Source organism: Marmota monax, unplaced genomic scaffold (assembly GCF_021218885.2).
Source record: "Marmota monax isolate L192 unplaced genomic scaffold, Marmota_monax_Labrador192_F-V1.1 WCK01_AAM20220418_F8-fsc00059, whole genome shotgun sequence".
NCBI lineage: Eukaryota > Metazoa > Chordata > Mammalia > Rodentia > Sciuridae > Marmota > Marmota monax.
In genome coordinates, this window is record NW_026693595.1 from 4,565,423 (window position 1) to 4,592,079 (window position 26,657).

General features: G+C 38.1%; 1 protein-coding gene across 1 annotated transcript; it reads left to right on the forward strand.

The window, feature by feature from the left end:
• The first annotated feature begins 12,413 nt into the window (after nt 1–12,413).
• On the forward strand, nt 12,414–23,211 carry Zfand5 (zinc finger AN1-type containing 5). The gene is made up of 6 exons (XM_046459401.2): nt 12,414–12,967; nt 16,902–17,061; nt 17,481–17,592; nt 18,192–18,295; nt 20,450–20,575; nt 21,563–23,211. Exons 2-6 carry the CDS (start codon nt 16,911–16,913, stop codon nt 21,709–21,711), a joined length of 642 nt encoding a protein of 213 aa, XP_046315357.1. The 5' UTR covers nt 12,414–12,967; nt 16,902–16,910; the 3' UTR covers nt 21,712–23,211.
• The last annotated feature ends 3,446 nt before the right edge of the window (nt 23,212–26,657 follow it).

Consider the following 26,657-nt stretch of genomic DNA (forward strand, 5'->3'; position numbering starts at 1 on the left):
TACCTTAGAAGATGGAAAGATCTACCTTGCTCTTGGATAGGCAGCATTAATATTATCAAAATGACCATACTACCAAAAGCACTATACAAATTTAATGCAATTCTGATCAAAATCCCAATGGCATTCCTCATAGAAATAGAAAAAACAATCATGATATTCATCTGGAAAAATGAGAAACCCAGAATAGCTAAGGCAATCCTTAGCAGGAAGGGTGAAGCAGGTGGCATCACTATACCAGAACTTAAACTATACTACAGAGCAATAGTAACAAAAACAGCATGGTATTGGCACAAAAACAGACTTAGAAATACAACCAGAGACTCTGCGTCTAATAGAAGAAAAAGTAGACCCTAATCTCCATCATCTGGGATTATGCCCCAACTTCCTTAATAAGACTCCTGTGGCACAAGAATTAAAATCAAGAATCAATAAATGGGATGGACTCAAATTAAGAAGTTTCTTCTCAGCAAAAGAAACAATCTATAAGGTGAACAGAGAGCCTACATCTTGGTAGCAAATCTTTACCCCTCACACATCAGATGGAGCATTAATCTTTAGACTATATAAAGAACTCAAAAAGCTAAACACCAAAAAAACCCAAATAACTCAATCAATAAATGGGCCAAGGACCTGAACAGACACTTCTCAGAAGATGATGTACAGTCACACAACAAATATATGAAAAAATGTTCAACATCTCTACCAATTAGAGAAATGCCAAACAAAACTACTCTAAGATATCATCTCACTCCAATCAGAATGGCAGCTATTATGCATAAAAACAACAATAAGTGTTTGCGAGGATGTGGGGGGAAAGGTACACTCATACACTGCTGGTGGGACTGCAAATTGGTGCAGCCAATATGGAAAGCAGTATAAAGATTTCTTGGAAAATTGGGAATGGAACCACCATTTGACCCAGCTGTCCCTCTCCTCAGTCATACCCAAAGGACTTAAAAACAGCACATCTACAACTACAGTGACACAGCCACATCAATGTTTATAGCAGCACAATTCACAATAGCTAAACTGTGGAACCAACCTAGATGCCCTTCAATAGATGAATGGATTAAAAAAAAGTAGCATGTATACACAATGAAATATTACTCAGCAATAAAAGAGAATAAAATTATGGCATTTGCAGGAAAAGGGATGGAGTTAGAGAAGATAATTCTAAGTGAAGTTAGCCAATCCCAAAAAGCCAAATGCCAAATGTTTTCTTTGATATAAGGAGGCTGATTCATAGTGGGATAGGGAGAGGGAGCATGGGAGGAATAGATGAACTCTAGATAGGGCAGAGGGGTGGGAGGGGAAGGGAGGGAGCGTGGGGTAATTAATGATGGTGGAATGTGATGATCATTATTATCTGTATACTATCCAGGTATAAAGACACGAATTGGTGTGAATATACTATGTATACAACCAGAGATATGAAAAACTGTGCTCTATATGTGTAATAAGAATTTTAATACATTCTGCTATCATATATAAATTTTAAAAAAATGAAAGGAAAGAACAGGGATAGAGGAGAAGCTACAAGTACACATGGAGGTTGGTACTCTCTCCTAACTATCCTCTGTAGCAGGTGGTTTTCAGGTCTTACAGGAAGCAACCAGTAAAGGAGTCTCCCCCTCTTCTTATAAAAGCTGGAGGTGAGTAATTTGGAACAATTTTCTATATCTGATAAAGTGTTCAAGAGAACACTGAATTTCAGGAAAGTCATTTCCTCAAATGACAAATCTCTTCCAAAGGCCATGACAATAATGACTGCTGATGTTATTCTGAAGTTCCTCTGTGCCCTTGTTGAGCACCCTGTAATCAACACTTGCAGTCTGAGATTATACTCTTACACTGAGACAATATTCTTCTCAAATATTTGTTAGTCAGCTTTCTGTCACTAATGCAAAACACCTGAGATAATGAACTCATTACAAAGTAAAGGTTTATTTTGACTCACAGCTTCAGAGTTTCCAGTCATTCCTTGGCTCCATTGCTTTAGGGTCTGTTTTGGCACAGCAAAACATCCTGAGAATGAGAGGTGGCAGCTGGGCATGGGAAGAGTCCCAGGTTTTAATAATTTCTGCGAGGGCACACCTGCAATAACTTAAATTTCTTCCACTAGAAATTTCTTCCACTTTCTCACCTCTTAAAGCTTTCACCACCTCCCAAAAGTATCACAGAGTGGGGACCAAGCCTTTATTTAACACATAGGCCTTTGGGGGACATTCCAGATTTAAACTACAGCATTCTATAATCTTCTGTGACATTCATTGAACTCTACTCCTACTCTTTCTTCCAAAAGGTTCCCTTTTCAATTGCTTTGAGGTCTCCAATACCACTTTCTGCTATATAATTGGGAAACTCCGTGCAGCATTCCCTCCAGCAACAAAAGCATCAGGCAATCCTAATAATTGAGGGTTTGCCTTAGATACATTTCATCTCCTACCCCCATGCTGGGGCTAAAACCCAGGGCCTCATGCATGCTAGCACTCTGCCTCTGAGCTACAGCCCCAGCCCTGCCTTAAATATATTTTAGAGATAGTGATAAGACCTAACAATCTCTAACTCCTTTCCAATTTTACATCATACAAGAAGTTAACAGACAGGCCTTTTATATATACACTTGGTGAGATGACTTTCAATTAGGACGTGTCTGAATACGGAAGATCCAGGGTTTTGTTTTATTTTTTAATGCACTTTTTAGAGCAGTTGCATTTTCAAGTAAAACACAGAGTAGGGTACAGAGATGTCCCGTGTATGCCCTGCTGCCACATATACATGTTTTCCATTATGAGCATGCCCCACAGGAGTGGTATATTACAACTGATGAACCTACATTGACCCACCATTACAAACCAAAGTCTGTAGTTTTTGGTTTACATTAAGATCACTTTTTTATTTTTCATTTTTGGTACTGGAGATTGAACCTAGGGGTGCTTAACTATTGAAGCACACCGCCAGCCCTGTTTATCTTTTTTACTTTGAGACGGGTCTCTCTAAATTGCTCAGAGCCTCGCTTAAGTTGCAGAGGCTGGCTTTGAATTTGTAATCCTCTTGGTTCAGCCTCCCGAGTTGCTGGAATTACAGTGTGTCAGTGCCCAGTAGAATCACTCTTGATGTTGTATATTCTATGGGTTATAGAAAAATTGATAATAATCTGTATCCACTATTATAGTATCAAAGAAAACCGTTTCTGTATCATAAAACTCCTCTGTAGTTGGCCTATTTATCTTTCATCCCCTCTCCTCAAAGCCCTGGCAATCACTTGATCATTTCACTGTTTCCATAGCCTTTCCAGGATATCATCTAGTTGGAATTAACAATATGTAGCCTGTTCTGACTGGCTTTTTCACTCAATAATATGTATTTAAGTTTCCTCCATATCTTCTCCTTGCTTGATAGCTCGTTTTCTTTTAGCGCTGATTTCCATTGTCTTAATGTACTACACAGTGCTATGGTATGGTTTTAATGTGTCCCTCATGAGTTCATATATTGTCAGATGTGGTGCCACACCCCTGTAATCCCAGCAACTTGGGAGGAAGGATAACAAATTCAAGGCCAGCCTAAGCAATTTAGCAAGACCCTCAGCAACTTAGCAAGATCCTGTCTCAAAAATAAAAAATACAAAAGGACTGGGGATATAGCTCAGTGGTAAAGTAAACCTGGGTTCAATCACCAATACCACACCAAATAAACAGAGTTCATATATTAAACTGGGCATGGCAGCATACACCTGTAATCCCAGCTACTCAGGAGACTGAGGCAAGAGGATCACAAGTTTCAAGGCCAACCTGGACACCTTAACAAGATGCTGTCTCAAAATAAAAAAAAAAAAAAGGATGGGGATATAGTTCAGTGGTAGAATGCCTCAGAGGTGGAAAAAGAAATGTGTTTCTATATTTAATACCTTCTTGTGAGGGTTTAAGAGCTTGGAAACTCAACCCAACTACAATGTTTAAAGGTGGACTCTTTAGGAAATCAATAGGATCAGATAAGTTCATCATGGTAGAACCCCCATGACTGAATACAGGTACCTTTATAAGAAAAAACAAAGGACGGAGTACACACACACACACACACACACACACACACAATCAGCATGTGATACCCTGTACCACCTCAGGACTTGTCAACAAGAAGGCCATTATCAGATGCAGATTCTTAATCTTGGAGAGCCAAGATTAAGGGATTGAACCTAGGTCTTGCACATGCTAGACAAGAGCTCAACCATGGAGCTATAACATACTAATAGACTTTATTTCTTCATTTACCTGCTGAAGGCTATCATACTTGCTTCTAAGTTTTGGCAACTGTGAATAAAGTTCTTGTAAACGTGTTCAGTTTTTTTCATGTTGACATATTTTCATCTCCTTTGGGCAAACACCATGGAGTGTGACTGCCAAATCATACAGTATTTTTAATTAATAATTTTTTGGTACTGGGTATTGAACCCAGGGACACTTAACCACCAAGCCACATCCCCAGCCTGTTTATTATTAGTAGTAGTACTAGTAGTTTTTAAAATAATTTTTATTTTTTAAAAGTAAATTGTACATTGCAGGAGAAAAAAAAAAAACACACAAGCAAAGAACAATGTCATCCAGTCACAAGAAGCTTAGTGGACATGTCCCTCTAGGTGTTCGTTTTTTTATTTTTTGAGACAGGGTCTTGCTAAGTTGCTGAGGCTGGCTTTGAACCTGTGGTCATCCTGCCTCAACCTCCTGAGTCACTGGGATTATAGGCATGCACCACCAGGCCCATCCCATTTTGCATTCCTATCAGCAGTTAATAAAAATTCCTGTTGTTCCATATCCTTTCCAGTATTTGGTCTAATAGATGTGTAGTGGCATTTCATTGTTTTAATTTCCATTTCCCTGATGACATGATGCTTATTGCTATCTGTACATACTCTTTGGCGAGGCTAACATTTTTACTTCCTCATCCTGCTTCAATTTAGTACTTTTAATTTTGCAGATAAAAGAAAGTTTTCTTTGTGTGTTTGCACATTTTACATTAAGAGCTGTCATGATGTTGTAAGTTTCAGTAAAAGGAATGCAAATCACACATATATTAATAACTGAACCACCTACTCTGGAATTCTAAGGCTCTGACTTTATTTTGGCTACTCCAGAGTCACTGATTCACAAGGAATAAAGATAAACTCATCTTTACTTCTAGGTCTTCTTATTTATTCACTACTCAAGAGTAGAAACTAGCTATGAATTCTCTTCCAATGATAGGATAAATTCAGTTAGCACAGAAACAAACAAACAAACAAAAAATCTGGGTGTTTCAGTAAGCTTTTTCGCCACTGTGACTAAAAGACCTGACCCACACAATTGTAGAAAAGGAAAAGTTTATGTGAGGGCTCATGGTTTCAGAGGTCTCAGTCCATACACAGCAAACTCCATTTTTCAAGGCTCAAGGAGAGGCAGAACATAATGGTGGAAGAGTGTGGCAGAGAGAAGAAGTTTACAAGATGATTGATCAGGCAGCAGAGAGAGAGAGAGATCTTCACTTCCCAGATAAAGAAAAAGTTGGCTACGATCTACAGTCGGTGGGGTCGGGCTCCAAATTCCTCAATAGGACACCCATAGCACAAAAGTTAATAACTAGAATCAACAAATGGGACTTACTCAAACTAAGAAGTTTTTTCTCAGCAAAAGAAACAATAAGAGAGGTAAATAGGGAGCCTACATCCTGGGAACAAATCTTTACTCCTCACACTTCAGATAGAGCCCTAATATCCAGAGTATACAAAGAACTCAAAAAATTAGACAATAAGAGAACAAACAACCCAATCAACAAATGGGCCAAGGACCTGAACAGACACTTCACAGAGGAGGACATACAGTCAATCAACAAGTACATGAAAAAATGCTCAACATCTCTAGCTGTCAGAGAAATGCAAATCAAAACCACCCTAAGATACCATCTCACTCCAGTAAGATTGGCAGCCATTAGGAAGTCAAACAACAACAAGTGCTGGCGAGGATGTGGGGAAAAGGGTACACTTGTACATTGCTGGTGGGACTGCAGATTGGTGCAGCCAATTTGGAAAGCAGTATGGAGATTTCTTGGAAAGCTGGGAATGGAGCCACCATTTGACCCAGCTATTCCCCTTCTTGGTCTATTCCCTAAAGACCTAAAAAGAGCATGCTACAGGGACACTGCTACATCGATGTTCATAGCAGCACAGTTCACAATAGCAAGACTGTGGAACCAACCTAGATGCCCTTCAATAGACGAATGGATAAAAAAATGTGGCATTTATACACAATGGAGTATTACTCTGCATTAAAAAATGACAAAATCATAGAATTTACAGGGAAATGGATGGCATTAGAGCAGATTATGCTAAGTGAAGCTAGCCAATCCCTAAAAAACAAATGCCAAATGTCTTCTTTGATATAAGGAAAGTAACTAAGAACAGAGTAGGGACGAAGAACAGGAGAAGAAGATTAACATTTAACAGGGATGAGAGGTGGGAGGGAAAGGGAGAGAGAAGGTAAATTGCACGGTAATGGAAGGAGACCCTCAGGGTTATACAGTGGAGGGGGTAGAGAGAGAGGAGGGGAGGGGAGGGGAGAGGTGGGGAGGGGGGAGGGTGGATGATGGGAAAGGCAGCGGAGCACAACAGACACTAGTATGGCAATTTGTAAATCAATGGATGTGTAACTGATGTGAATCTGCAATCTGTGTATGGGGTGAAGGTGGGAGTTCATAACCCACTAGAATCAAAGTGTGGAATATGATATGTCAAGAAATTTGTAATGTTTTGAACAACCCACAATAAAAAATTAAAAAAAAAAAAAAAAAAAAAAACAAATACATACCCCAAAGCCATGCCCCAATGCCCTGCCTTCACCAGCCACACCCCACGGGCTTTCAGTTACCACTCAATTAACCCCATCAGGTGATTAATTCACTGATTGGGTTAAGGCTCTTACAACCCAATCATTTCTTCTCTAAACCTTCTTGCATTGTCCCACACATGAGCTTTTGCGAGACACCTCACATCCAAACCATAACACTGGGTTATAATATGTTTACAAATAAAACTTATAAACGGATAGATCTTTTTAAATTAAAAAATCCATAAATCAAGCATTTGTAAGCCAAATAAAAGTACAGACAGCATTTAACTATACAGAAATGGGTATAACTGCTTTAAGAGAATGTGTTTGAGAGGTAGCCTAAGGAATGCAGCATTTAGAAATTGAATGGAGAAGTGGAAATCAGCAAAAGTGACTTAGAGGGAGTTATCTGTTATGGAGCTTCTATTAAGGATAAATTGTAGTACTAGAGGTCATCTATAAGACAAGGGTGTTAACATTACAATGAGAAATCTAGTTTTGAAATAAATGGGTTAAATGTTCCTGGAGACACTCAGAACACTAAACTGAGGGACAGAAGCCATAGTATTACTAGCTCTAAAACAATGGACAACATACACAAGTTCACCCTAAGCTCTAGTCAGTTAACTCCTCTGCAAAAGAAAAAATGATAATATTTATCTCAATGGGCTCTTGAGAATATGTATCAACTTAACCCATTGTAATTGGAAAAACATTACATAGACTGAAGGCACTTGTCTTTGCTCTCTGCCTAGAATTTGCATTCCTCCAACATATGGGCCAACTCTGTTCACTTCTTTCTTGCCAGTCCTCTACCTGAATCCTGTCCTTTCTAATGGTATCAGTCCATTTTCTTTGATCCTTTTCTGTTGCTAATATCTAAGGCTTTGAAACCAAAGGCTCACCACCCAAGTTGTGTATCATCCCAGTTGCTGGGCTGTAGCTGGATAACTGACCTGGTTCCTTACCATCTTCCTGATCTAGCCCATCATCCACAATTCCAGATTATTTGTTTCAAGGTGATGTTTCTGAGGAAATCCTGGATTTAACTACTAAGATTCCAAATACATGCAGAATATCCCACATATAGTTTGTTCAGTCACAAAGATTTCTTAGAGGTCTTGAGACCAAAGTACCTTGTTTCTTTCTTTCTTCCTCTTTTTTCTCTTTGTTCTCATACTAAGGATTGAACCAAAGGGTGTTTTACCACTGGCTTTACCCAGCTGTTTCCCCAGCACTTTGTATTTTTAATTTTGAGATAGGATTTCCTTAGGTTACTGAGACTGACCTCAAACTTGTGATCCTCCTGCCTTAGCCTTCTGAGTTGCTGGGATTATAGGTGTGTACCACAGTTCCAGCTCCAAAGTACCTTGTTTCTTAAACAGTGATATCTATAGCAAATTATACATACATAATCATATCAAATCATCAATTTTCTTTGCTTCAGATTCTTTATTTACACAAATATTAGGGACTTTTCTTCTTTTTAACAGTCTTAAAATTCATTTATAGCTAGATTATATGTGTATCTGGTATAAAATTATTTATGGCTAATTTTCCCTATTTTCTTTTTTGCATAGGTTGGTTTCAGGTCAAAGATGAGTTCTCTAATGACTGCAGGATAAAGCCTTTTTGCATGTTTATTAGGAACATTCTCATATATATTTTATTTTATAATTGAGTTTATTATAAGCGTCCAACTGAAAATTTATCTGAATTGTGTCAGAAAGTCTTTTCTAATCTCATTAAGATCTTCCTGCTACTTATTTGAAGACTCTTTCATCAAGTTATTTTCTGTTGAAATAAGTGTGGTGTGTAAATTATTAAAAGTTCTATATAATAACTGTTACTTCTTTTATTAATTTCCCAGGGTGGTTGGGACAAGTAGTTGTACTTGTCAAGCTAGGTCCAAATACAATTCATTATTGCATATACTGATATTTTAACTATTATTTCATCATTTGTTGTTAAAAAGGAAAACATTATAATTAAATCTGTTATAATTTTAATTTGGTTTGCTCTAAAAGTAGTACCATAATCCTTCTAGCTAACTTTTTTTTTTTTTTTTGTGGTGCTGAGGATTGAACCCAGGGCCTTGTACATGCAAGGCAAGCACTCTACCAACTGAGCTATATCCCTGGCCCCTGGCTAAGCCTTTTGAAAACAATTTGTAAAAATTGAGTCTGATTACCTTGATCTTGGAAATCTGTGAAAGTATTGGAAAGGAAAGGGAAGAAGGGCATTATAAAAATATCAAAAGTTTTTAAAACCCAGAAAAGGCTGTTTTCCACAAAATTCTACTTAAGCAGAGAGAATGAATTCATGACAGGGTATTATAATAATGCCATAGAAGCAATTCTTGTCTCCATGATGGGAAGCTATATGTCAGAATAAGAGAAATCCAGGTCTGTTATACTTACAGTAGACAAATAATGTATAATGCTATATGCGTTATGATGTCAGTTTAATGCTGTATAGATTATTATTATACACATGTCAGTTTCTATTAAGAAATTTTAATTACATATATTAATCTCCAACCAATCTCCTCTCTGACCATCCCTATTTTACAAAGAAAAATGTAACTGAAACTACAGTGACTTTACCTGAGTTAAGCAGAATACAAACAGTAGCACTTTTCTCATAAGATACTATTTTACAACAGGTAGGTTACTTTAAGGAAATAAGCCAGGTTCTATTGGGGATGGGAATGGTTCCGACTTAGATTTGAGTGAGATTTTAGGATCCATTATGATTGGTTAAATGCTCCCATAGAATTCAGTACTTTTCTTTCAAAATATTTACCAGTTCACAGTTATATATTTGTATGATATTAACTTTCTCCCCTCACATACTAAGATCCATGAAAACAGGGTAATAATTACTTTTATCTACCAATGTATTCATTGGTTCAGTGGGTTCCTGAACCAATGAACTACAGTGAATGTGCAAAACATCTTATGTAAAAAAATTAAAAATAATTATTAGGAGTTAGCATTGTTCTCAAGAAACACTTAGGAAATGGATCAGTGCCAGTCATTTGATATGACAAATGTAATGAAACTTTTTTTTGGGGGGTGGGGGGTACTGAGGAATTAAATCCATGGGTGCTTTACCACTGATCTACAACCCCAGTCCATTTTTTTAAATTATTTTTTTATTTTGTCACAGGATCTTGCCTCAAATTTGCAATCCTCCTGCTTCTGCTGGTATTACAGGCATGTGCACCACACCCGGCTTCTAATGTTATGAAATTCTATAAAAGCTATTTTTGAAGAATTAATCGGTAATATCACATTTCAAACACACTCAGCTTTCCCTATTATCTTTTTTACAGAGGTGGATTTCAAGTCAAAGTTGACCTTCTCTAATGTCTATAGGATAAAGTCCTTTTTGCGTGTTTTATTAGAAACATTCTATTATATATTTTGTTGTATAATTCAGTTAGTTATTAGAGTCCAGGTGAAAATTTAAAACATCAAAAAACAAAAACAAAGCAAAACAGAAACTTTCTTGGAAGCCCATCCCTTCATCTGTTACATCAGTAATACATAAATAAATTTTCTTAATTTTCTCCTTCACATGGTGTGAGCCATCTGAAAGAAAGTGGGGTCACCTGAGGACATGGTAGGAGTAAATCAAGTTTTCAAATTTGAGCATGTACCAGAATCACCTGGAAGACTTGATAAATAAAAGGCACATGGTTGCACTATACCCAGAGTTTGTTGATCCTGTTGATTTGATGTGGTGGGCTGACAATTAGTGGGGTTTTTTTTTGTTTTTGTTTTTCTTTTAAAGGAGAGGGTGCACACTGAAGATTGAACCCAAGGCCTCATGCTAGCAATCTAACACTGGGCTACAACTCCAGCCCCCAAATTTGTATTTCTAACAAGTTTCCAGGTAATAATGATGGTGCTGGTCTTGAGACCACATTTTTGAGAACCACTAGAAAAGAGCTGCTAGAAGGAATCTTACCATGTTTAATACTAGCAACAGGTTTGGCTGAAACAGTCTCATAGAGCTCATAGAGAAAATTACTGTGATGAATTAATGAAACCCCAAATGGAAAATATTTGGCACTGAAAATGGCCTGTAAATGGTAGTTACGGTTTTTATTAATTTATTAATTAAAGTAATAAATCACAATGGTCCTGGGACCAAGTGACCCAAACCACTTAAATCTCTTAATATATTAATTGATCCTAGGAACAAAACTGAGATTTTTTTTTTTTTTTTTTTTAGAAAAAAGTATGGCAATGGATCTGGTATTCTGGTTACTGTGGCTGAGCGCAGTTTGATTTGGCAATGTGGGCACAGGGTAGCAAGGCAGCTGTCCCCAAACGTACAGTATTGCAAGTGAGCATCACCCGAAGCGCAACTTAAACATACAGGTTTCTGAGTTTTACCCCAGAACAACCAAAACCATACAAGGGGGAGAAACCTAAGAATCTTTAAACAATCCTCAAGTGATTTTTTTTTTCCTGATCAGCCAATGGGAAACACAGAAAGGGTCTGTCCCTCCACTCTAATGCTGACCCTTAACAGTCCTAAACGTTATTTCTACGTGTTTGTTAGATGATTGTTCACCAGAAAATTTCAGCAGTCCTTTCTGTCTTGGTAGCGCTCGAGTTGAACCAAGTCAACTCGAACAACTGGATAGATCAGTTGAATGTGTTTTTGTTAGTGCTTTGAAAAGGTTCAGTGTTTGGAGCTCTTTCACAGAAGTCGGCCCCTTGCCTCTTTTCTAATCGCCTGCCTAATCCCTCCCCTCTTGAACTTGCTCCTGCACGAAAGCTCTGCTCCACCTCTTGCAAATCTCGGTCTCAGGTCTAGTTTGTTTGTCCCTTCACCACATTTCTTCAGCAGAACATTTGGTGCTTTCCCAGTTCATAACCCTTTGCTGGAGTAGTCCATTTCCAGGGATTTTACAGGCTGGCCAAAACAGTTTGTTCAGAACAGCGACGCCAGGCCGAAGACTGGCAGCCAGTCCGCCCAGCGTTTCCTGACTCTGCACAACCACCCGTGACCTTGGGCGAGCTAGCAAGCCAGCGAGCACCGCCTAGCCCGCGCCTTCCGGGAGGCGTCAGGGCAAGGCTCAGGTTGGACCTTGGAACTGAAAAGACGCGGGGGCGGGGAATGGAGTGGGAGGTTTCGTAAACAGAAGACCCAAAAGCCAAGGGTCCTTTCCTGGAGGCGAAATCTAATATTTGGGTAGAGAGCGGGGGTGGGGAGGACGTCTGCCCAGGGCTTGAAACAATGAGAACTCGTTGAAAAGCAGGCTCGAGTGAGAAAATCGGAAGGAGGGAGGCTGAAGGCGGACAATCAAGTTAAAAATAGAAACACATCCTCCACTGCGCTCGCTCTTTCCAGCTCCACCCAGAGGTCGGCCGCCTGGCTAGTGACTCGGCTAGGCGAGGAAGACGCGCAGTCAGACTCCGTTCCGCCCCCGGAGCCCGTGACCAAAGGCCGGGGGCGGGGCCTCGGGCCCGTGACGTAATCGCGCTGCCCGTCGCTGCCGACGGGGTTTTCGCTGACGCACAGGTCCGCCCCCCTCCCCCCTTTCCCTCACTGCCCGAGCGCCGGGCGAAGAGCGAGCGTCAGTCGGCCAGATCGCGAAGCTGTCTGCATCTGGACTTCGCGCTCTCTCCCTGCCGGGAGCCGCGCAGCTTCCCCGGCGGTGGCGGAAACGACGGAGAGCGCCTTCGGCGGACACTCACAACGCCCCGACCTCGCTACGTGCGCTCCACTCAACCCTTTCTCGGTCCACCCGGTCGCGCGTGGAGGCGTGAGACGACGACGGGCGAGCTCCTAGAACAGCGTTAGCAGCCGCGGCCTCCGGTCCTCCCTCCGCTTCCTCCTCTGCACCCCCCTCCCGCTTCCCTCCTCCCACTTCCCGAGCTCCGGCGTGTCCCGGCCACGCTCGGCGCTGCTGCAGGAACAAAGAAGGACCCCGCGGCGGCGGCGCCACCTCCGCCTGTGGCCCCGACCCGTTCCTGGCCCGTGGCGGCGGCTCCAGGCGCCCGGCTCGTCCTTCCCGGAGGCCTCAGCCCGGCTCTATCGCGCCGGCGTCGCGCGCGCGACCTCGACTTCTGCATTCCGGCCCCCGCAGGGTGAGTGGTGCGGCGCTGGGGGCGGGCTCTGGGCCGGGGGTCAGAGTGGAGGGTCGGGGCGGCCCGGGCCTGCGGCGAAGCCCGAGTGGGCCGCGGATGGCGGTGTCCGGGGAAGGAAGCTCCCCCGCCAGCTCAGGAAGCACAAAGACGGAGGCGTCAGTTGCAGTCGTGGCCCGGGGCCCGGCTGCCTGAGCCCCTGGCGTGCTCGCAGTCGCACGGTCGGGAACAATGCCCGGCGTGCGGCCTCGGCTGGGCCGGGCCCCGGACTCGCGTGTCTCTCCCGGCCCCCCGCAGCGGCGGCGCCCGGTGTGGGCAGCCGGACCGCGAAAACAAAGACAGGCAGCAGCCGCGCCCCGGCCCCCTGCCCCCCGCTCTGCCAGGCTTTTCCTCTCGAATGAGCCGTTCGGGGTCGCGGCAGCGCGAGCCAGGCGGGGAGAGGGGCCGGCAGGGCCTGCAGAGCTGCCGTTCTGCATGACTCAGTGGTTTTGGGAGAAGGCCCTGTTGGGCTTTCCTGAGTGAGGCCTTCCCTTAGAGGGGAATGGGGGGGCCAGTGCGACCCAAACTTGCTCTAAATCTGCTGGAGCATGGAGTCTAGGGTGCTCTTCGTGATATTTTAGTTTTTCCAACGTCGCTGCGTTTTCTCCCCCAAGATTCTTTTCATGGAGGAAGTGGAGCACCTTTCTCTTTGTTTCATGCATTTAAGCTGGTGAACACGAAATTTTGGGCTGGCTTTCCATGCACTTCATGTATCTGTGATTTGAGGAATGGGTCGGGATACGTTTATTGATTGAATCCACCCCAAGAATTATTGCCCGAGGAGATATTTAAGATAAAGTAGTATATAGGCCACAGCTTTGTTTAAACCTTTGGGCTTCAAATCATTTACAAACTTAAAAAAATCTAAATAAATTTCATTTTGCTTCTCATTTCTAAGGTTTTCTTTTTTTTTTAAGTCAGATTTGGGGACTCCATTTGATGAAAATGTTGCAATTTTATTTTTTGAGTTTCTTATTAAAATGTCCAAAAAATGAAGGATTGGTTATAGTTCACTATTTTTTGTCTCAGGCCTGACATTAAGTCTAATCAAGCCACTCTTAGCAGAAGTAATTCAGATCTGAAGAGTAAGGACTTGTCCAAGGTCACTGGCTTACTGGTAGATTAGGTACTAGAACTCAGATCTCAACTCAAGGTGAGTGGGGGGTTTTGACGTCTTAAAACACCATATGTATCTGAAACACCTATATCTCAGAGGTGTAAATGCCCTTTATTCGGATTTTGGATTGGAGAATATTTTAGTTACACAGCAGGTTTTTTAGACTATGAATTGGAAAAGCTACAAACTTTACAGAAAATATGCATTTCCTCTATGTCTGATAGGAATGACCCATGAATACAGAAGTTTCTAACAACTTTAAAGGTGGTAAATAGTAATGGTATATATTTTTTAAAGACAGAAAGGAAATGCTAATAGTGAATACTCACCCCCAACTCAAATGGTTTCCTCTAAACATAAGAATTCTTTATGCCTCTGTTCCTTCTTCACTGCTTGTTTTTTTGTAAGCAGTCCTGACCATTTGGGGCTTTGTGAGTGATTAATGATGCTTGGGTCATCTAGATTGGATTTGAGATTGTTCTCTAATCCTCCCTATTAGAAAAAACTGGCAGCCTTAATCACATTTTGTTTTGTTTTTCTTATTTTCCATATATGAACGTTGCATCTTTTAGTTCTTGAGGTTGTGTAGGAGTTGTCAGGCTCTGAGATATAAATAGAAGCTGATTTCAGAGGCCCCTGTTGACTAGGCTTTATGTGAGAGCCTCCATCCAGCTCAGCCTGTCACATTGCAGCCTTGTGACAGGCTGAAGCGCCCTCCCATGTGATCTAAGCTGCTGAGAAATACTAAGGCAAGCTGTGCACATGTGATGGCATTTAAAAGCTGGCTTTCTAGGGGGAAAAACCTAAAGATGGGAAGCCCTGGAAATAATAAACATCCTATTGTTTCTGTGACTGAATTCAAAATTTATTTTCAGTGAATTAAAGGTAGATGATTTTGAGGAAAAGGAAAGGTGAAATACTTTGTCAAAATGGATTGTTATTAGGTGGGAAATCCCATATAAACAAATATTTTATTCATATTAAAATCATTTCATGTGGTTTAATTGGTTGGGCTTAAATTGAGGACAGTGCTTTTAAAGCCTATGCCAAATGACACTGGAAGCTAGGACAGAAAGTGAATTAGCATAGTTCTAAACCCAGCTTCAGGGAATGACCCAACTTTTTTCAAATGGCAGTTTACTTGTGCATGATGGGAATGAAAATACACAATTCATTATATGAATAATTTTTTTTGCTCTTGATATTTTTAACATTGAAAAAGTCAAATAAAAATGTTTATTAAACTTCATAAGTGATGTTGAAATGTTTACCCTGCTCTAAAATGAGTCAGCTAAATTCTACTTACTATTTAAAGAGACACTGTCAACTAAATTAATCATTGTTTTAAGCAAGTTGTGGATCTTGGCCATTCTCCATATAAGCTTGATTTGCTTGAAATATGGAGTCCTTTTGCTAATAAGGAAAGGTTGCTATCATTTAAATGTTTGGGGAATAATTGTAAGGATTCTGGCCAGGTCAAAATTGTTTTTCACTAGAGAGGGAAAAGGAAATGGTGGGGAGGGTGTCTCATAAAAATCAAAGGGAGGCCAGTAACTAAGTTGAGGAAAGGGACCAGGGAAAGGGAAAATGTGGGGAATGATATTGACTAAATTATATTGTTGTGTCATGTCCATGTATAAATATGTAACAAAGAATTCCACTATTATGTATTATTATAATGCACTAAACGCAATAGGGCAAAAAGAATATTTAAACAAAAATTATTCCCTTTATTTTTGTAATTTTGACAAAAAGTACTTCTTAAAAACATATTTTAACTCACTAGAATGTATTTTGTTTTAGTTGGAAAAATGAGTGATCACCACAAGCTAGAGCATATTTCCCTTAATCAGATGCTCTCAAATAATGCTTTTTACACAATTTTCAAAAAAAAAATTAAACAGTATTTTCTCTTACCAGAGGAAAACTTATTAAATTTAACACATTACTATGTTTATGTTGATTCTAACAAGACTTCTGGAAAAGCGAAGGGTATGCTTGCTGTTTAAAGTTCACTGTGGTAAATGAGCATTAAATACTAACCATCAACTAAGAAAAATATTATGCATTTATATTGCTTTATATATTAAATTTGAGCATGGAAAGGTTTTTTGTGTGTAAGGATGACAAATGTTATTAGAAAAGCCTTTGGTTCAGAAATTTATGGTTAATAAATGGTGCTAAAAGGTGCTTTAAACAAATCATATTCCTGTCTCACAGAATTGTCAGATTACTGATGGCACCAGAATATGTCCAGATGTAATTTTAAGGTGAAATCAATATTCAGCTAGTTTAAAGAACCACTAATAAATACAGAAATAGTGATTCGTTATGATTGAGGTGTTCCCCTACCATATTTGGAAGTTCCCTCTAATATTTTTAGCTAACAAAGTTAAAAGACATCATTTGGGATGGTTCACTTGTAGTGCTGGGGAGCAGAAAGTCCAAATACCAATTTCTACTGTTGATTAAAACAACTCTGGTATCCAGCAGGCAGTCAGACTAAATTGAAGCAAAGAATAGTTAACAGGTAAAATAATAAATTTTGGTACTTAATGGTAGAATTTCCTTTTGGTTCTAAAACAGTTCCTTTAATGCTCTTTGTTTTATAAAGGCAACAAAATATTCCTAATTGTCTGCTCAGTCTGGAACACAATTTGGGGTTTTGTTAGTAATAGATTGGTATTTTAGAAATAACAGGTATGCTAGTTATTGTATTCTGCTAATTTATTTTGGTGACATGCTACTTACTAAAATTTTGTTATTTTGTTTTGTTTATAGCAGAAAAATATGGCTCAGGAGACTAACCAGACCCCAGGGCCCATGCTGTGTAGTACAGGATGTGGCTTTTATGGAAATCCTAGGACAAATGGAATGTGTTCTGTTTGCTACAAAGAACATCTTCAGAGGCAACAGAATAGTGGCAGAATGAGCCCAATGGGTAAGTTATTTCCAAGGAAAACACTTGAAGAACTGGTGGACAGAAAATATAGAACCAGAAATTGGGGCCCAAGACTGAGAATGCTGAAAGCACAAGGAGAGAAGACCTGACGAGCTTAAAATTAAAGCAACAGCCCAAGTACTTGACATGACTGCATCCATCAGGAATGAATGACTACCTACAAGCATCTCTTAGCTTTTTTGGTTTTCATTTTTGAGGTTTTGTTTCATAATTGTGTTCAATGGATATGTCTTTAAATTTTTTTTTTTAGTTTGGATACTCAAGTGTAGGATTGCAGCAAAGTGAAAGTGCTTAAATCACTAACCTAATTAAATGCAAGTATTACTACTTATTAAGTTGACACTAAGTGAGTTTTTGTAATGTTGATTTATTTCTTACAAATTCCTTTTTTTAAATAGGAACAGCCAGTGGTTCCAACAGTCCTACCTCAGATTCTGCATCTATACAGAGAGCAGAGGCTAGCTTAAACAACTGTGAAGGTGCTGCTGGCAGCACATCTGAAAAATCAAGGTAAGGTTGAACATTTTTTTTTAAGAGTTTAAGACATGGAAGAAATCAAGATGTTTGTATCCGTGTACTAACAAATATATTAATGTATCCAGATGCCCTTGGCTTTGCATGTATTGGACAAAAATTCCAGTGCCCTTAAATCTGACTCTTTAGGTGGTTGAGTAAAGATGTATATCACAATGTACTCCAGAAACCCTTCAAAGACACTTACGTTTTGAAAGCTGTATTTTAATTTCCTTCTAACTGAAGTTTAGGGATTATAGAGAGTGTTATAGTGCCACACAGGTATTTTGGCACAGCTGCTCCTTTTGTCCTTGAATTATAGGCATAGCTAAAAATTCCTAGTTGATTATAATAGCGTATGGTGACCTTATACAAATAAGCAGCCTTAAGTTAATGAGCCATTTATCAAATTGATTGCTTTCTTCTCAACCATTTATGCTGGGCATCCAAAATCTTTTAAAATTTTGCAGGTTATCTAGCTCCACTTGATCATGTTGGAAATAATATATAATTTAAAGTTGAAATGACAACTTATTATCTCAAAAAGAAGTACCCTTAACATCTTTAAAAATAATTGTTTGCTTGAACTCAAATAGAAATGTGCCTGTGGCTGCCTTGCCTGTAACTCAGCAAATGACAGAAATGAGCATTTCAAGAGAGGACAAAATAACTACCCCGAAAACAGAGGTGTCAGAGCCAGGTATGCTTTTTGTTTTATGAGTTCAGTTCTGGATTTGGTAGTACAAGAGAAAGTTGGTGGCGGGATTCTCCTTCCCATTGAAGGACCAAAGAGGAGGGAGAGCCATGAAGTAGAGACCAAATAAAGAACTGCTATCTTTTAAAGTATCTTGAAGTATAAAACAGCTATACTTTTTGCTCTCTTCTCCATTAAGTGCCCCCAGGCCTACAAATTACCAAGATTATAATCTGGAGACTGGATGTGTTGAGAACTTAATAAACTTTTCAAGACCATAAAGAAAAAATTTATGGTCAAGAGCAATAACTGTTCAGTCTTGATATCGTCAATGTTGTAGAAAACATTCAAGCAGAGAACCTATGGAATACTAAACGTAAAAAGAACAGGATCCCTGTCTCATTTGTAGGAATTTAAAGCTCAGTATGGAAGGGCATTTTGGGTTTCAACAGGTCATGACTTTGAGGCTGTGTTTATAGCATAGCCAAAAGTGTCCTAATGTTACAAGACTGACTTGTTAGAATTAGCTATGTGCACATAGTTCATTCAAATCAATTCATCCTTTCTCGGTAAAATGGTGACGGAATACAATATAAAAGTAAAGTGTGGAAAAAATAGTGTCAGTGGTTGTGTAATTTTCTTTGGAGGCTTGCTTTTGCTAACATTGGAGTCAGTTTTATCTGTACTGTTGTCAGTCTCTTTAAGTGAGAGTCAAATATTTTGGCCATCAAATGGCAGGTGAATCTATATATTTGATGTTTTGAAAGGAGTTTCATCTTTTGGGGAAAAAAAAAAAAACCTTTATTTTATTTTTTTTTTTTTAATTGCTGACATTGGAAGCATATTTTGGGGTTAGATCTGTAGCTAATACATACTTTTATTATTACTTGAGAGACATATTGTGGTTCACTATTTATTCTATTTGTTCTTTCTGTATCACTTTTCTTCCTCTATCCTCTTCTTTATATGTTTCAGGAACTTACTATTCCTTTTTTCAGGTGGGGGCAGAGAAATGGCTGACACCATTCTCATACTCCTGTTTACTCTCATACCATCAGAATTATATTAAGGTTGTAATAGTAGCTTACTAAGAAATAGTAGTAGATAGAATATTTTCTAAGTCAGGTATTAGGTATAAATTCCAGTGAGGATATAGTGCTAATGCAAATGAAAAGTTGGGGCAGTTTTAAGTTCACATTAACCCAATCTGTCTGCTATAAAAGCTTGGATAGACAAATAGCAGTAATGCTAGAATAATGAATAGGCAGTAATTTTAACATTACATATATACATTGATTTTTCTATTCTTAAACCTTACATCAACATTAAAACTTTAAAAATTTATAATGTTTAAGGTATAGTTGGATTTATATAAGAAGTACGTTTTGGTCTTTTGTCTTAAAGAACCAGTGGGGTTATGTGCTTTAATGCAGTCTGCATTTTTTTAATGTGATAAATTCTATCAATAAATGTGATCTAAAGCTTAGAGGTGGAGAAAAGGTGGGGCTTTTTGTAGATAATATCTCACTACTCAAAGTAACACTAAAAAAATCCTGTTCTGCCAGTAGAATCCTTAATTTTCTAAAATCAAAACCTTGCAAGCACTTCTAGATTGTTTGCAGATCTAACAATGTGACTTGTGAAGATGACAAAGTGATTTCATTAAAATTTATAAATGGTTTGGGCTTTGTCAAAATTTGTTGAAGTAGTCAGCATAAAAACCAACATGGTTTTATAGCCAGGTACCTTAGAACTTGGCAGTTCTATCTAAGTAATGAATTCCAGCTGCCCTAATTCAGAAGTTCATGTTTAGGAAATTGCAATACAGAAAAACTAAGCATATAAGCAGAATCTCCCCAGGTCTTTAAAAAAATAGAATTAGTATTTTGTTTTCTAGTATTGACTTGTTAAGACTGAGATAAAGGAATATACTAACTGGTGATTTTATAAAATTTTAGAGGAGCCAAGTAGTTGTCTAGGAATTGCCAGGAAATTCTTAACTTTAAGAAGTTTTGTCATTCAAGCGGAAGATTTTAAGAAAGGATTCTTAAACATTCTATGAATCTTATTCCTTCTTTTAAATATTTTTCTTTTTGGCTTAGATCATTATCAGCCAGTGGTCTCTGGAGAGATCTCTTAATTTTTATGCTTATTTTTCAGTTGTCACTCAGCCCAGTCCATCAGTTTCTCAGCCCAGTACTTCTCAAAGTGAAGAAAAAGCTCCTGAGTTACCCAAACCAAAGAAGAACAGATGTTTCATGTGTAGAAAGAAAGTTGGCCTTACAGGTATTACAAACGCTTAAGAATGTATATTTTACTGACTGCAATTAAAGAGCTCTTGGTCACTGTGAAGACTTTCAGGGAGAGAAAGTTTTCCATAGTGGGCTAGGAAGGACGCAGCAGTGTTAGATTTTAATTAGTTAAGAAATTGGGTTTAATTTCCATCTGTCTTCCTAATGTTATGATTATTGTTATCCTTATCTTCAGGCTTCTGAATTATTTTTCTCTTTTGGATTGACAAAGACTTATCACTTTTGATACTTTCCTTTGTAACTCCTAGGGAAAAGGTAACTGAACTAACATATCTGCCTACTTTGAACTAGGGATGAAATGCTTTTTTTCTTGTCTCCTTGAAACCTCAGAATGTTATGGTTGACTTTATCTAGTTTTCATTTGAAATACTACCATTTACCACATGATATAGTAGAAGTAGATATAGATATGCTTGGGATTGGGAGGGAGGGTACTGAGGATTGAACCTAGGAGCACTTTATCACTAAGCCTTATCCCCGTCCCGTCCCTTTTTGAGACAGAATTGCTCAATTGCTGAGGCTGGTCTTGAACTTTTGATCATCTTCCCTGGGATTAGAAGTGTGTGCCATGCACACCTAGGGCTATATTTTGAATTCAGGTCAACCTGTATAAATTCTACACTGTAATATCTATAGGAGTTGATGGAAGGAACTTTGTAGAATTAACTGACGGATAACCCATTTTATTTTCTTCATAGGATTTGGCTTAAGCACATTTCTTTAACAGTCTGTTGCCCTTTGAGGGTAAGACATAATTGTAGTTGTTTGAATTTCTCATCATATCAAAATAGGCTAAAGCTCTTTGACAATTTAAATTTGATAGACTGCATCAAGATTTGACAGATTTCCATGTTGTAAAGCAATGAAAATATGATTTCTTTTTTATAGTAAGGCTCCTTTTTTTAAATTCTTTTAATTGCTACAAGTTCCCAAGTTACCCTGCTTCCTCTCATCTGTACAGGATTTGACTGCCGATGTGGAAATTTGTTTTGTGGACTTCACCGTTACTCTGACAAGCACAACTGTCCATATGATTACAAAGCAGAAGCTGCAGCAAAAATCAGAAAAGAGAATCCAGTTGTTGTGGCTGAAAAAATCCAGAGAATATAAATTACTACTTGTGAAGAGACTGAAACTTTGTTTTTATTTTAATATATCGTAGGAAAACATTAAAGAGCAGATGCATGGCCATTTTCCTTTGATGTTCTCCAGAGTTTTACTTTACACTTGTCTGTCTTATAATTGATATTTTAGAATGTTTGGGTGTTTGTTACAGGCAGAATTGGATAGATACAGCCCTACAAAATGTATATGCCCTCCCCTGAATAAAATTGGATAAAAATCTGCACAGCAAATTGAAATACACAAATAATAGGGACAAAATTTAGTTCCCATGTGCCAAACAAAATAAATGAAATCTCTGCATGTTTGCAGCATTATCTGCCTTTTGGGAATGTAATCAAGGTATAATCTTTGGCTAGTGTTATGTGCCTGTATATTTTTAAAAATGGTACACCAGAAAAGGACTGGCAGTCTACTTCTGTCATAGTTTTAACTTCACCTTCTTAATTTTCACATGTTCTTTGGAAGCAGGAAGAATGCTGTAAGGAGGATCAGATCTTCCCATGAAATCAGTATTTGGTGCCATATGTAAACCTGGTTCAATTGGTCTTATAAAAGCTGTCAAAAAAGACATTCTGTGAAAGGTAAACATCACAGCTGGTTAAAAGTAAAACCATCAAGCCAACAACTGGGTCTTGAGGTGACCTTTGAAGCTTACTGTGCTGGCCTGCACCAGAAGATACCTGCATTATTCTCATTACTAAAAATATGTAGCACAGAACTGCGTTAGGATTAATTTGTTTACAAGAAGAAGTTAAAACTGTTTGGTTTTCATATACAGCAGCTCTATTGAATAACATGCATCTGAATTTTAAGTTGCAAAGGTATCCGAACAGTTAATTTTTCATGTGCATCTTTTGTTGAATGTTTTGGTTCAAGAAAGAATGTTTAAAGCTTTTTAAAGACTTCAGTTCTTAATGTAACTGTATCCTTCTGCATGGAAAATCATAACCAACATGGCTGCAGTAGACTTCTTAGTGGTATCCAGCACCACTTGCAGAGGGCTGCTTTATCATATTAATTGTACTTGGGTGTAGGACTCTAGTGTTCTTGGGTGTATTGCATGGGCTGCATTATCTACAGCATTGTACAATAACAACTAGAAAAGGCAGTATACTTCACTGATGCTTGTCTGGTAATATCACTTCTGTGTTATAATGGAAGGTTTTTTTGTGATGTATGAAACTTGTGTTTTTATATATAAATGAGCATAGTTAGATTAGTGTTGTGGTAATGCCTGTTTCCATCTGTAAATAGTTAAGTATGTACACGAGGCACTACTTCTGATTTATTGCAGTGTTCAGTCCTAGTTTTTACTTTTATTCTTAAAGCATTCAATTTTGCTTTTAATTTTATGTACCTTAGTTCTGAGTTAGATCTGCAGATGTGTACAGATAGTTCATATTTATGTATTGCACATAATCATGCTCTTCAGCATTGATGCTATATTGTATTATGTAAATAATAAAAGCCATGTACAGAGGGAAACTTCCACTTGTTCATTGGGTTTTTAAGCTTTAGTTAGAATCCTAAAGGGGAAAATAGAAAATGTTTCATATTCAACTTTATAGTTGTATATACAGACTTCGCATGGCTGTATTATAAATTTATATTCTGTTGCCATTCTTGAACTCGATTATCAAGTGAGAATCCTGAGTTATTTGAAAAATTTTCAAGTATGGCACATGATGGACAATTTGTTACTGAAGATCTGAATCTTCAGGATCGAAAACAATCTGAAAACTTGGAAAGGAATGAAATTCAATTACGACCTATTTTTGTTATCCATGTTGTACTTGAATCAGTGACTTAAGGCATAATTTTTTGTTCACAGAAGCAGTGGAGAAGATGACCATGAACTTTGTCTTTGCAGGTAATACAGAAGGACAAACAATGGTTACATGTAATTTTGCTCCCTGGGACAACAGAAACCAAGAGCAAAACCATTTCAGTTAGACATGGAAATACTAACCCTTCAATCTTGTCAGTTCCTAGTGTGCTGCTACTTCTGCTTTAAGTGGAAGAAAGGTGTATGTAGAAGTCCATGTGTTGATTTGAAGGTAGTACCTCCCTCAATATGAAGACTTGAATCACAGTAGAATTGGAAATTATGGTATTTAGAAAAGAAAGTTTTTCAATTTTAAAATGAGGCTCTACCCCGTCCTACATATTGTCAACAAAAAAATATATAATTTAAATCTTTTTCAAGTCGGAATGTAGTGTTTGGGAGATGGGGAGATAATAGGTCTTCAAATTATATCAGTTTGTGAAAGTAGTAGCAAGAGATTGTCATGAATATTATCACTTTTTAGGAATTGATTTTTTTCAGAGCATCACGAGGGAGAAGGAAGATTTGTAGATTCAGTTCTGCCAAGACTCTTGGATTTAGACCTATAATATTTCCCTCAGTTCAGACAGTATTTGCAATGTGCACAGATTTTTTAAAAACAACACTATCTTGTTTCCTATGTAAACAATTTTTGTACCTCTAGCTTTGCTAGGATGAATTAGCTGTTTGACTGGGCTATAATCCTTTTGTAAATCTAACCATTCAGTAAGCCTTGCATTTGATGAGGATAGGGCAGTGGGGTATAGTGGTTATGGTTATGGACCCTGGGACCAGAATATCATCAGGGTAAAATTGTTTGATTTGGCTGCTTCATTGGTTAAATGATTGTAACTACTTGCTTTAGGAGTGTGAAGAGGACTTAAAAATTGCCTAGTATGTAGTATGGGCTGTTGTCCCAGTATAATGTATAAGTAATGATCTCTAGAGCTTGGAGAGAAGAATATTTGAAAATTTAATGAGGTTGGTCACATCAAGTTACATGGTGAAAAGGTTAAGATCTGTAAAACTGTTTCAGGTGATTTGAATCATTTTCAGTAAGGTTTTCTTTGCAAATGTCTGCACTAAGTGAAGCAAGTAATTATAACGGGCAAATGTCTACTAGTAATGTAATAATAGATGTTATGCAAACTGCTGATTTCTTTTTGAATTGGTAATATATTGACACGGTTCCAAAATGAATTTATCTGTATACATTGAGAACCAGCCTCTCATTCTGTCCTGTACCCTCTATTTCAAAGGTGCACGTACATTTTGGTAAATTTTATACTTAGATTATTTGGTCTCTTCCATTTTGTGTAAATGTTTTGAGTTTGTACAAAGACTTAATATGACATGTCTGTTTGAATGCAAACTTAACAGTGCTTTTTGTCCATAGTATTAGATAATTTTGGAGAGTGACAGATAAGGTTGCTGTTACCTAGAAGAGTTTATGTGGAAAAGGCAACAGCTTTTAATGAAAAGAAACTCGGGAAGTTGCACAAATCAGTTTGTAAAACCTCCTTTTGAAACAAGTGTACATGTGCAACAATATTGAAGTGTAAGTAATTGTACATATTTCCATAGACAAATGATGTTTTTTTGAGTATAAAAAGGTAAAGAACACTCCCCACCACCCAGAGTTACCTCTCTGTTAATATTCCCTAAAAGGAAAAGTCGACATCATTTGTAGCCTAAGTGTAAATCATTTTATTCACAACTGCTAAGTGCTACTTTTACTTTGCTTCTGGTATATGTACAGATGTTGCTAAATTGTACTTAACGTGATACTTTATTCATTAGCAAAATGAAGGAAGAATATTTTCTAGTAGTTAATAATTGAATATTTTCTTAAGGTTTGAATGCTACTGTCACTACAGAACCTTAGTTTATATATCTGAAATGATAATGTATCCTAAACAGTTATTGTTACATTATCAATCTACTCAGAAGTTAATAGGGAATCTTTTATGAACTTTTAATCCACAGCAGGAACTGTTCACAAAATAATCAGGTATCAGCCAAGAAAACAAAATACAAATGAACCAGCCTGCATGAGCTCAACTTAAATAGTAGTGTCTAGTGAATCCCAGATAGATGACTTTTGAGTATAATCCAGGGCAAATTTTAAGTTGATCCTGGTTATATAACATACTTCTATGCTCTTTTCTGTGCTCATCACTAAAAATGTGTTTAGACATGCAAATTGTACTGCCATGTAAACAAATAACAAGTTTTCATCCATTCTTAGAGAACCCAAAGCTTTTTTTTGTTTTTTGTTTTTTTGGTATTGGTGATTGAACCCAGGGTGCTGTATCACTGAACTATATGCCCAGCTTTTTGTTTGTTTGAGACAGGGTCTTGCTAAGTTGCTGAGGCTTACTTCAGACTGAATCCTCCCCAGGGTGTTTTTTTGTTTGTTTGGGGGGGGGGGGTCTGTTTTTTTTTATTTAATGTCCACCCCCCAGAAGAAAAGTACTTAATTGGAGTGATGTTTCTTGAGGAACCCCTCTTCTATACCTACCCCATGGTAAAGGTCTTAATAAAACAACATACTAAAAATATTTGGCTTCTAATTTAACCTTTTCAGGGACACTCATGATTGTGTCATTCAGTAAAAAACTTATAATACTTAAATATGTATTGTTAATCTGCCACCTCATCCATTAGCCTTTACCATATGTATTAAATAAATATCTGTTAAAATCAGGTGTGGTAGCACATCCTTATAATTCCAGCAACTTTTGAAATGGAGAAAGATCTCAAGTTCAGTTTAGCCCCTGCAGTATAGTAAGGCCCAGTCTCAAAAAATTAAGGACTGGGGTTGGAGCTCTGGCAAAGAGCCTCTTGATTCAAGCCCCAGTACCAAATTAGTAAATAAAGTTTGGTTCAAATTACCTGTTTAAACAAGCTTCATTTTTTTCTTTTTTTTTTTTTTTAGCTGTAACTAGCAGCAGATTATTTGTTTGGTTGGAATGATTGTTTTATGGGTGTGGGGCAACATAATCAGTTTTATCATTGGCTAGATTATATCAGATGAGAATAATGTCACTTGAAACTTCAAAGGTTTAATAATGAATGCCTGCTTGAAGTTCACACTACAGGCATC

Coding starts and splice junctions, on each gene's coding strand:
- Zfand5 (XM_046459401.2), top strand. CDS start 16,911: ATGGCTCAGGAGACTAACCAGACCCCAGGGCCCATGCTGTGTAGTACA. Junction 17,062..17,480: donor TGGCAGAATGAGCCCAATGG/GTAAGTTATTTC, acceptor TTTTTTAAATAG/GAACAGCCAGTGGTTCCAAC. Junction 17,593..18,191: donor AGCACATCTGAAAAATCAAG/GTAAGGTTGAAC, acceptor GAACTCAAATAG/AAATGTGCCTGTGGCTGCCT.